Source organism: Pelodiscus sinensis, chromosome 10 (genome assembly GCF_049634645.1).
Source record: "Pelodiscus sinensis isolate JC-2024 chromosome 10, ASM4963464v1, whole genome shotgun sequence".
NCBI lineage: Eukaryota > Metazoa > Chordata > Testudines > Trionychidae > Pelodiscus > Pelodiscus sinensis.
Window position 1 is genome coordinate 55,481,613 of NC_134720.1, and position 12,345 is coordinate 55,493,957.

The 12,345-nt window shown below is 46.4% G+C and overlaps 1 protein-coding gene across 10 annotated transcripts in view; it reads left to right on the plus strand.

Annotated features, from left to right (window-relative positions):
* Positions 1-12,345, plus strand: part of DLG1 (discs large MAGUK scaffold protein 1) — a 360,129-nt gene that overhangs the window by 29,714 nt on the left and 318,070 nt on the right. For all 10 annotated transcript variants that reach the window (XM_075938333.1, XM_075938326.1, XM_075938327.1 and 7 more), the window contains exon 3: positions 5,286-5,452. In XM_075938333.1, the coding sequence (XP_075794448.1) occupies positions 5,286-5,452 (167 nt within the window). The remainder of the gene's footprint in view (positions 1-5,285; positions 5,453-12,345) is intronic.

Here is a 12,345-nt window from a genome sequence, read left to right on the forward strand (position 1 = left end):
GGGTTTCTTCCCTATTTAGCTGGCTGGCCTCAGGTAAGGTCACATGAGACTATTCAAATGTGCCCTCTCAGCACATGGCCCTGGGCAGCTGCCCTGGTTGCTTAGGTCTCAGGCTGGCAGTGCCTGCATAGATACTGTTTTTGAATGAAAAGGTGTTGATGCGGCTATTAAAAGGCTTCTTTGTTGGTAGGGTCATTGTGCTTGTTGATTGGTAATTTTTTGTGGATGATTGGGTGCTTGAACATGCAGCTGTACTTAGGCAAATCAGAATGATTAAAGTAGTGAATAACTAAGTCAGTGGTCCCCAATGCGGTGCCCGCCCAGGGCACTTATGTGCGCCTGCGGAGTGCCGGCTCTAGGCACCAGCAAACCAAGCATGTGTTTGGGGCGGCACATTGCCAGGGGCAGCATTCCGGCTGCCCCTGAGAGACACTGGCCTGAGAACTCCTAACCCTTACCGCCCGATGCGGGTCTCCCTGTGGCCGCCCAAAGCAATGGTAGGGGCGACGGAGCACGTGATGGGCCAGCAGCGAGCCACCCTCAGCAGGCGGGGTGTGTGGGGCAAGTCGTGCTTGCAGCCCCGCCGTGTTTGGCTGAGGCGTCATGACATCACGGTTCTGGGGCTGCCTCGCTGCTTTCCCTTGGTGCCAGGGAGAAAAGTGCGCTCTCTAGTTAGTGCGAGGGGCTGTCACAGCAGGCGACCCTGGCAGGAGTGCAGGCCACACGCCGCTCCAGTCGCCTTCCCAGCGCTGCTGCGACTGCCCAGCACCCGCCGAGTGGGAAATGCCCAAGGGGAGCCTCCCATTCACGAAGCAGACTCTGGCGCCTGGGGATAGTTCATGCTCCTCTGACTGGCACCAGCCAGTGCGGCCCGACATACAGGGGACTCACCATGGGCTTTGAGAACAGCAGCGGCGCCGGAGCACTACGTCCCTGGTGGGCAAGCCGCTCTCCCTGGGCTGTGCAGGGCAGGCTGCACAGAGCGATCCGGGGCCGGGCAAGGGTCAGTCCGGGTCACTGCAGCAAGGGACCATGCTGCAAGCCAGGTGCCTTTGGTCATATCTCCGCCTGCCTTGTGCTTACTAGTGACCCCTCCGACCAGAGCAGGCACCCTTGGCCAAGGAGTTTGCAGGAGTGTGTGTGGAGGGGTAGCGCACATTAACAAATGGGGGGCAACTCTTCCCCTTTTCTCTACCTCAGTGCTGGTTGTGGAGGGAGGGGAGAGCTGCAGCCTTGGTGGGGCTGGGAATAAGGAAGGCCCTGCCGAGGCCAGGATGATTCACACAGAGGTTCCTAGGCTACGGGGAGGGGAGAGCTACTTTGCAGCCCGATCTAGTTGGTCTGGTGGTGGTTGGTCTGGTGGCGAGAAGCCGCTGGAGGAAGCCTCACCGGCCCCGGCTCAGAGATTGGGAGGCGGAGGGGGAGGGAAGAGAGGTGCCCCTGGCCTTGCCCTTTGTTTCCCGACTGTGTCCACGTGCACTTTCACCCCTCCCCCAGAGCGCTCCGACATTTCCGCATGTGCTGGGAGGAGGGGACATGAGGGTTTGGCGTGCAGAGGGAAAGGAGACGGTGTTCGGTCAGTGGGGGGAAGTGGGAGAGGGGAGCGGACTGGGTCTGGTGGGAAGGGAAGAGAGGGCGCAGGGTGGATCAGGTGAGGGACAGAAGGGGGGAAGACTGCATCTGGTCACTGGGAGGTGGGGGGTTGAGTTTGCCTGGGAGGGGAGAGGAGGTGGAAACTGAGTTCGGTGAGTGGGTTGGGGGGTGGGGTCGGGATGGGGATGTGTGTGGAGGGGAGACAAAACGTAGGCTGGGTTTGGCTGGAGGGCATGGTGGGAGTCAAAGAGCTGCAAGGTTCTTCTATTTAGTTCCCTAAATAGAAGAACTAGAGGACACCAAATGAAATTAATGGGTAGCAGGTTTAAAACTAATAAAAGAAAGTTCTTCTTCACACAGCGTGTTGTCAACCTGTGGAACTCCTTGCCAGAGGAGGCTGTGAAGGCTAGGACTATAATAGAGTTTAAAGAGAAGCTAGATAATTCCATGGAGGTTAGGTCCATAAAAGGAGCTATTATCTGTGGTTTGTAATCTATCCTTTAAATCGGCTTCCGTACCTAATGACTGGAAGGTAGCCAACGTGACACCAATATTTAAAAAGGGCTGTAGAGGCGATCCTGGCAATTACAGACCGGTAAGTCTAACTTCAGTACTGGGCAAATTAGTCGAAACAATAGTAAAGAATAAAATTGTGAAGCATATAGAACATAATTTGTTGGACAAAAGTCAACATGGTTTCTGTAAAGGGAAATCCTGTTTTACTAATCTATTAGAGTTCTTTGAAGGGGTTAACAAACATGCAGACAAGGGGGATCCAGTAGATATAGTATACTTGGATTTTCAGAAAGCCTTTGACAAGATCCCTCACCAAAGGCTCTTGTGTAAATTACATGGCCATGGGATAAGAGGGAAGGTCCTTTCTTGGATTGAGAACTGGTTAAAAGACAGAAAACAAAGGGTAGGAATAAATGGTAAATTTTCAGATTGGAGAGGGGTAACTAGTGGTGTCCCCCAAGGGTCAGTTCTGGGACCAGTCCTTTTAAACTTATTCATAAATTATCTGGAGAAAGGGGTAAGCAGTGAGGTAGTAAAGTTTGCAGAGGATACAAAACTGTTTAGGATAGTCAAGACAGAAGCAGACTGTGAGGGACTCCAAGAAGATCTCACCAAACTGAGTGATTGGGCAACAAAATGGCAAATGAAATTTAATGTGGATAAGTGTAAAGTAATGCACATCGGGAAAAATAACCCCAACTATACGTACAGTATGATGGGGGCTAATTTGGCTACGACAAATCAGGAAAGAGATCTTGGAGTTATCGTGGACAGTTCTGAAAACTTCCAGACAGTGTGCAGCGGCGGTCAAAAAGGCAAATAGGATGCTAGGAATTATTAGGAAAGGGATAGAAAATAAGGAGCAGGTTTAAAACTAATAAAAGAAAGTTCTTCTTTACACAGCATGTAGTCAACCTGTGGAACTCCTTGCCAGAGGAGGCTGTGAAGGCTAGGACTATAATAGAGGTCCATCTACCCCAGTATCCTGTCTGCCGACGGTGGCCAGCACCAGGTGCCCCAGAGAGGATGGACCGAAGATAGCGATCAAGCGATTTGTCTCTGCCATCCCTTTCCAGCCTCTGACAAACAGAGGCCAAGGACACCATTTTATCCCCTGACTAATAGCCTTTTATGGACCTAACCTCCATGAAATTATCTAGCTTCTCTTTAAACTCTGTTATAGTCCTAGCCTTCACAGCGTCCTCTGGCAAGGAGTTCCACAGGTTGACTACGTGCTGTGTGAAGAAGAACTTTCTTTTATTAGTTTTAAATCTGCTACCCATTAATTTCATTTGGTGTCCTCTAGTTCTTCTATTTAGGGAACTAATAAATAACTTTTCTTTATCCGCCCTCTCCACACCACTCATGATTTTATATACTTCTATCATATCCCCCCTCAGTCTCCTCTTTTCTAAACTGAAAAGTCCCAGTCGCTTTAACCTCTCCTCATGTGGGACCCGTTCCAAACCCCTAATCATTTTAGTTGTCTTTCTGAACCCTTTCCAAGACCAAAATATCTTTTTTGAGGTGAGGAGACCACATCTGTACACAGTATTCAAGATGTGGGCGTACCATAGTTTTATACAGGGGCAGTAAGATATTCTTTGTCTTTTTTTCTATCCCTTTCTTAATAATTCCTAGCATTCTATTTGCCTTTTTGACCGCCGTTGCACACTGTGTGGAAGTTTTCAGAGAACTATCCATGATAACTCCAAGATTTCTTTCCTGATTGGTCATAGCCAAATTAGCCCCCATCATACTTGTCGTATAGTTGGGGTTATTTTTCCTGATGTGCATTACTTTACACTTATCCACATTAAATTTCATTTGCCATTTTGTTGCCCACTCACTCAGTTTGGTGAGATCTTCTTGGAGTCCCTCACAGTCTGCTTCTGTCTTGACTATCCTAAACAGTTTGGTATCATCCGCAAACTTTATCACCTCACTGCTTACCCCTTTCTCCAGATCATTTATGTGAAAAAGTACATTCCTTTCTCTTGCATAAGATAATTGAAACTTAACATTAAAAATGTTATAACTGGTAAGGAACTTTGTTTTTTGGTAGCTTAGTACTGCATTAATTAGTTGATCAGTGATACAGTAAAACTCCGATGGTCTGGCACTCCTGATGGTCTGGCACCATCAAGAACCTGGAAGTGCTCCGGGCAGCTGGACTATTGGAGCTGCTCTGCCTCCAGCTTCCCCGATTCAGCCGCTGCTGGAACTGACCAGCAGCTGAATTGGGGAAGCCAGGGGCAGAGCAGCTGGAGTGCCGCCGGGTAGGTCCTGTAGCGCTGCCCTTAGGGGCTGCGGGACCAACCCGGCAGCACCCCAGCTGTCCCCGATTCAGCCGCTGCTGAAACTGACCAGTGGCTGACTCCAGGAAGCCAGAGGCAGAGCAGCTCTGCCCTGGGTTTCCTGGAGTCAGCCGCTGATCAGTATCAGCAGCGGCTGACTTGGGGACGCCTGGGGCAGAGCAGCTGGGGTGCTGCGGGGTGGTCCAGTAGCGCCGCTCCTCGGCGCTGTAGGACCAACCCGGCAGCCCCCTAGGTGCTCTGCCCCAGGCGTCCTGATTCAGCCGCTGCTGAAACTGACCAGTGGCTGACTTCAGGAAGCCCGGGGAGAGCAGCTCTGCCTCTGGCTTCCTGGAGTCAGCCTCTGGTCAGTATCAGCAGCGGCTGACTTGGGGATGCCTGGGCAGAGAAACTGGGGTGCTGCGGGGTTGGTCTCGCCACACCAAGGGTCGGTGCTACCGGACCAACCAGGCAGCACTCCAGCTGCTCTGCTGCAGGCGTCCCCGATTCAGCTGCTGCTGAAACTGACCAGAAGCGGCTGAATCAGGGACGCCCGGGGCAGAGCCGGACTATCGGAAGGGGGGGGCTATGAGGGGTCTGGGGTCCCTACCCCAGACCTCTCATAGCCCCCCGTTCTGATAGTCCGGCATATCTGATAATTCAGCACCCCCTGGGTCCTAAAGGTGCCGGATTATCGGAAGTTTACTGTATATAGCTTTTACCAAGGCAATGCGAGTTTACATCTTGTTTTTCATTCTGCTTATGGTTCTAAGACTTCGTATAATTTCCGTGTAACTTTTTTTTAAAGATTACAAAAACAGCCTCTGAATTTAATTGTACTGTTATATAGAATCTCATTTCTGAACTGTTTTACATTTCTAGATATTCAAGAATTTTATGAAGTGACCTTACTGGACAATCCAAAATGTATTGATCACCCTAATCTATCTGAACCAGTGCAACCTGTGAATACATGGGACTTCTCCAGCCTTCCAAGTACAACAGTAACATCAGAAACACTGCCAAGCAGCCTTAGTCCAAGTATAGAGGTATAGTGTGGACGATGTTCCTATTTATCTTGATCATACATTTCCTGTATTATGAGATGTAATGCAGTGGTGGCTTATAGTTTTGTTCTTATGCCTCTCCCCATTTTCTTGTCATAAGTATTTACATTTCTGGGAAAAATTTCCGTATTACTTTTTTCCATCAACAATCTTAGTCACAGAAGGACTATTGTAGAAATAATGTTTTTAAACACTGGATATAAGAGTATTTACTGAACAAAAAGTGATGTACATATTCCAGATTCTTGATTGTATCCTGGAACATGGATCTTTTTTTGAAACCAGAGGCTTGCAATAAATAATGGGTTCAGAATTGTCACATATAAGCATGCCAATGTGAGATCATAGCTAGCCATTCATAGAATTTGTTGTTATCACTGGATCCTATTTATCACTATTTTCTTCTGTTGAAATGTTTTGCTTGAATATTTCAACTATTTGTATTGATGGTCAGTGTTCCCTATAAGCAGTGGCCATGCAAGCACACTCAGGAGAGAGTCACTTTAGTGATGTCAACGTGTAGATGACTACATGATTAACCAATAAGCCTGGGCTTATTGGTTAATCCTGTCAGCTACATGCATCTCTCTCCATTGCTGACTCTGTATCAGATGTAGCAAGGTCAGGGAGGTGGCTTGCCTGCCTCCTCCCCCTCCCCGGGGAAAAAAAATCTGTATATGGATGAAAAAGGTTAGTGGGAATATTGTTGGTGGCTTTCTTTTGTTACTATTAAGAATGTGCTGCTACCCATGTCAAGGAATGAAGAAAGGTCTAGCTGGTTGAGTCAAGCTGAACAATTCATTTTCTCCTAGTACAGGAGCTGTTTGTGTAGCTGCTATGTTAATTCCAGCTCTTTTCTCAGAGAGATCTTCAATGCCATACAGGACCTTTGGATATCCAATTCACATGACATTTAATGGAAATTTGAGGGCCAAATTTCTTGGGCGGTTTTGAAAATCTGTCTTGGAATGGCTTTTTCCATTGTCACAATATAAATTGTTAGCGCTAGGTTATTGTGACTCATGGGAGAGTTGGAATTCATCCCATGTGAAAATTTTCACTTTTTTAAAAGGTGTGGTTAGTGTTGAAAACCTTCATTTTGAGATTATATTTTTTATCCAAAGTAGCAAATGTACATGCCTTTAAAATACACTAGATATGATTCTAGGAATTAGAGCAATGAGCTTTACTTAATTTTTAAGAAAAGTGATTGAAAGGCAAAATTAGAGTTTTAAACAGCTAGATTTCCTACACATCACATTGTCATGTCTCTAATCTACTGGAAATTTTGAGCATGTGGACACACACTAAAGGAGAAGACTTTGACAAATCTCTTTTAAAAGGTTGTAGAAATTAAGTCATGCAATGAAAGAGAAGTAGAAACTTGCAAAGAGAGAAAAAAGGACTAAAAGGTTAATTTTTAACATGGCAAAAGAGTAAAGAATGCTCCAAGGGTCTTTAGTAAAATCTGTGTTTAATGTGAAAAATAGAGTGGCAAAATTTGGTGAGACACAAATGAAAAACATCTGAGGAGATATTACAAAGTATGTGAATTTAAGTATGTTAGGCAGCACTGTCCTGGTGAGCAGGGCATTTGCTAGAGACTCTGGCTGTTAGGCTGCACTTCCTTGTTGAGCAGCATGTTTGCTAGTGACTCCGGGCTGTTAGGCTGCACGGCCCTGGTGAGTGGGGCATCAGTGTATAACTACAGTTGTGTTGCAGGAGACATGGGGTTGGTTGTGGTCCCAAGAAGCCCAGGGATTCAACATGGGACACTGTGTCAATTTAATGCTTAAGTGTAGACCAGCTTAAATAAGTCACCCAGTCTTGTTTTAAAGACTAACTTCAATGCCATGTTCTTTGGGTGTGTATTCTTATGGGTGCTCCACTATGAGATGTGTTTGTGTTTGGACTCTTCACTGGAGATTGTAAATATCAGTGTCTGCAGATATATTCCAAGCAGTGCTTTGGGCTCCTATTTGAGGGTGTATGAGGAGGCATTGACTTACCACCATTTCAATTTCTTTTCAACAGCCTGTGGTTTGAGACAGTGATTGTCTCTCTCACTGCTTTCACCTACTTCCTGCCTTGATTGTTTACTTCCCATATTGTTTTGCTTATCATAGTTTTTATTTTCTAGACTTTTTTTCATTGTAGCAGATTTTGTGCTGTGGAGGGCTATCCCTCAAACTTCTTGCCCCCTGTGGTTTCTGGTAGTTCTCTGTATAGTGCCTAAGACCCTAGCATTCCAGCCTCATCAGAACTGCTGTAGGTCTCTTCCTCATAGTGATGGGCTCTCTAGTTGATTTTAGTAACTCAGAGAAACTCCTATAACATCAAAATGTAAAGACTGCTTGGGTGATCAAAGGTAGACAGGCTAAACTGAAGCTTCATTTAATATAATACTCCCATAGGGTATGTTGGCTTTAACCTCTTAAGCCAATTGAGTGTCTTCTGGAGTTACAGAAGTTGTTCCAAAGGTGAAACTCTCAAAAACCAAGAGAGCATCTCTGTCTGCTATTTGAAGTTCTAGAACAGTGATTCCCAAACTTTTCGGCATCACGCCCCCCTTTTTGATTTTTGAGAAACCCTCACGCCCCCCCCCCCCCAAAAAAAATAGCAGTAAAACATGGGGTGGGATTGACGGGGTGTGTGTGTGGTTGGGTTGCCTTGTGTCCCCACTGGAATTTCTTCACGCCCCCCCAGTTTGAGAACCCATGTTCTAGAAAGAAGGATATGTCACCACATAGAGCTGATTCTCAGAAGATTCCTGTTTAACAACTGATTCTCCAACTGACAGTGGTACTGAAGCTCTGGTACACCCAATGAAGCTCTGATAAGAGAGGCAGTCAGCTAAATAGCACTGAAAAGCCCCTTACCTCAGTACTATCTGACACCTCTAGGCACCAAGATGCACCTAAAACCAGGGACTCTTAAGACTGTCTAAAGGACCTAGCACCATTGTCAACTCAAATTCCTAGACCAACCAGACTGGCATCTAGCTCCTTCTCCAAACCATCCTATTTGGAACATCAGTGTTCCAACACAGAGATAACATTACGTCAGCTTCTCAGGTATCATGTACTATGGCCAAGTCTACACTGGCAAGTTATTGCACAGTAAATCATTGTAACTTTCACTGTGTCCACACTGGCAAGTATGCACTAGCTTCAATGTAAGTGCGCTCTAGGTAAACCACCTCCATGAGAAGCTTAGAGTTTACTGTGCTCTAGGTAGTGTGCTGGGGTGCCAGTGTGGACACCATAATGTAGTACTGCATCCTTACTAGCCTCTGGCACCCTTCCCACAATGCCTATTTGGCCTTTCTGGTTATCAGTTTGAATGCTTACTGCCCTGCTGAGATGACCAGCCAGATGACCAAGACCCACCCTTGTGTTATTTTTGAAATTTTAAAGTCCCCTTCCTGTTCGCTCAGTCATACATGGTGTCCTTAGCATATCTTTCCAGTTGGCCATGCCTGCTCCAAGCACCAGGAGATCTCTGACTTGGAGCCATGCTGACGTGCTAGATCTCACTTAGCTGGTGGATACAACCTCCCAAGGTTCTGACAGGGATTCAGTTTATAGCACAAATCCCCATTTTGGGTGATTACCACCGACACATCCCTCATAGGCTGGGGTGCCCGTTTGTAGCAACACACTATTCAGGGCAGATGGCTCCCACTAGGGATGTTAATAAATGTGTATTTGTGTAAATGTTCAACTGCTGAATTTTTTTAGCAGTGACACATTTACGCACGGTAGGAGCGGGAACAGCCAGGCGCCAGTACTCATGGGGAGCTGGCTTTAAGCACTGACTCTTACAGCGCCCCACCCCTCCGCTGCCTCTGATAGAGAGGCAGCAGGGCACGGAGTGGGGAGGGGAGAGGCAGCTCCACAGGAGCCTATATGCTTGCTTAAAAGACTGTCTCCCTGTGAGCACTGGCTCCCGCTTGCCCCCCACCCTCTGCCACCTTTGATAAAGGCTCTGATACAGAGGCAGCAAGGGGAGGGTTGCATATAGTCACTAGGCATATTGGTTAATCGTATAAACAACTAAAAGTCCACACAGGACTTAGTCCACATCCTTAGTCCACACAGGAAACTCATCTACACATCAGCCTACTTGAACTATGTGCCATACGCAACGCATGCCATTATTTCCTTCCAATAATTGGTAACAAAATAGTCCATATACTCAGGAACAACGTTGCCTGCATGTTGTATATCAATCAATAGGGGGTGCCCAATCACACTCACTTTGCATAGGGGCTGTCAAACTATGGAATTGATTTATCAGAAACCATGCAGCTCCCATGGCAGCATACTTATCAGGCAGCCAGAGCATTGGCAGACATCCTGAGCTGCCACTTCTTCTAGTGATGTCACTGTGGGTGCTCCATTGTTGCTGTTGGGCTCATCCTGGCACCACAGATTGGAGATTTTTTTCAAGCAGTATTTTGTCAGGTGGCATGAAGGTGCGCACTGTTTGCGCCTTGGGAGATCTCGCACACGGCCTCACTCCCTTCAGTTTTCTTTGTACCACGGTCGGTTGCAGACGGAGTCAGATTCTCTCCTCCTTTTGGAGTACCTGTACATAAAAATTTAATTCACAGTTTAAAGTTCTAGTTACGGTTCTTCCTTATTTCTATTTCTTTTCTTAAAAAAAAAAAAAAACCAACAACCGAAAAACCCCTTGTTCCTCATGTAAATAGTTACTCTATAAGAGACTATCAGAGGGGTAGCCGTGTTAGTCTGAATCTGCAAAAGCGACGAGGAGTCCTGTGGCACCTTATAGACTAACTGAAGTGTAGGAGCATAAGCTTTCGTGGGCAAAGACCCACTTCGTCAGATGCATGTAGTGGAAATTTCCAGAGGCAGGAATAAATAAGGTGCCACAGGACTCCTCATCTCTTTTGCAGTTCATTGACATTGACCTTGACCAACTGAGAACATCCCCGGCAAATAAGTCATCTTCATCACCAGATGAGGTGGTCATCCCAGACAATACATCTCCCACTGACGATTTAAAACAATTCCAACAGCTCGCCAAGAGGGCCAGTAGTTAAGAGGTCACCCTATCAGAAGTGCAAGGAAAACAGCACAGGCTTTTGAAAAATTTACAACCATCTGCAAAAACGAAGATTGATGAAACCCCCAATTGATGAAGCCATTATGGAGGTGGTGGATGATGTATTGCGAACACCAGCGTCAGCTCCCTCCACCAATGAGTGTGCAGACAGAAAGTATTTTGTCCCATCAAAGGGCATGGACTTCTTATTCTTCTACCCATAACCCAATTCTCTGGTGGTCAATACCTCAAAATCAAATATCTAAGAACCTGCAGTACAAGACATCCAGTCACAAGTGTCTGGATTTATTTGGCAGGAAAATGTATTCGTTGTCCACACTACAACTTTGGATAGCGAATTACACCTCATTACTTGCCTATCATGACTTTGATAATTTTGCCAAGCTGACTGAACTAATGCAACATCTTCCTGATGGCAAGAGACCTATCCTCAAGTCCATAGTCCAGGAAGGATATACAACATCTTGTACCACCTTGCAGAGGGCACTGGATGCTGCTGGTACAGCAGTAAGAGTGACAACTACATCAGTAGTTATGAGATGCATCTCTTGGTTACAAGTGGCAGGGATCTGAAAGGACCCCCAAACCAAAGTTGAGAACTTGCCGTTTTACAAACAGAAGATCTTTGCCGCAAGGACAGATGAAGTCCTTCGCTCTAGTAAGGACTCCTGTATTTTAGGAATATACGCACCACTGTATTGCAGGAGATGCTATACCCTACCAGAGACAGAGACTTCTCGTATGCCAACAGAGACTCTTTTGACCGACAGCAGAGACTCTTTGACCAAGATCACTCCAGGGCAAGGAACCATCGTTGATGCACCCCTAATAACCGAGCACCCAACCAGCAGTCCACCAGACAGGAGGTTTGAGGTCTTGGTTGAGGATTTGCATGACCTCTCCATTTCTTTAGTGCCTCACAATCCAGCAACTTTCCATCATCGCCTGTGCCCTTTTTATGATAAATGGGAAGCAATAACCTTGGACTGTTGGGACCTAGCAATCATAAAAAGCAGATATTCCATTCCACTTATATCAGTTCCTCCAACCTCCCTCTCCCTCTCCCTCTTCTGCGCCTGTGGAATTGGTGCATCTGCAGTAATATCAACTTTGTAGTATCATATTTCCTGGGGTCAACAATGCAACTGCGGATGCTCCAAGCCATCATTTCACTACAGACCATGAATGGGAACTTCATACAGATGCATTGCGCACACCCTGTTTCGTTGATGGGGATTTCCTCACCTAGGAAATGCCATACTGGGGCAGAAGCAAAGATCCATCTGGCCCAGCATCCTGTCTGCCAGCACTGGCCAATACCAGATGCCTCAGAGGAAGGGACCACAACTGGCAGTCCTCATGCGATCCCTCCCCTGTCAGCCATCTCCAGAGAAACAGAGGCTAGGGATACCATTCCCATCCATCCTGGCTAATAGCCATAGATGGACCTAACCTCCATGAATCTGTCTAGCTCTCTTTTGAACTCTATTAAAGTTCTAGCCTTCACCACATCCTCTGGTAAGGAGTTCCACAGGTTGACACTGCACTGAGTGAAGAAAAACTTCCTTTTGTTGGTTTTAAACCTGCTGCCTATTAATTTATTTGGTGACCCCCTAGTTGTTATATTGTGGGAATAAGTAAATAACTTTTCCCTATTGACTTTTTCCATACCAGTCATGATTTTATAGACCTCTATCATATCCCCCTTAGTCTCCTCTTTTCTAAGATGAAAAGTTCACATCTTTTTAATCTCTCCCTGTGGGACCCGTTCCAAACCCCTAATA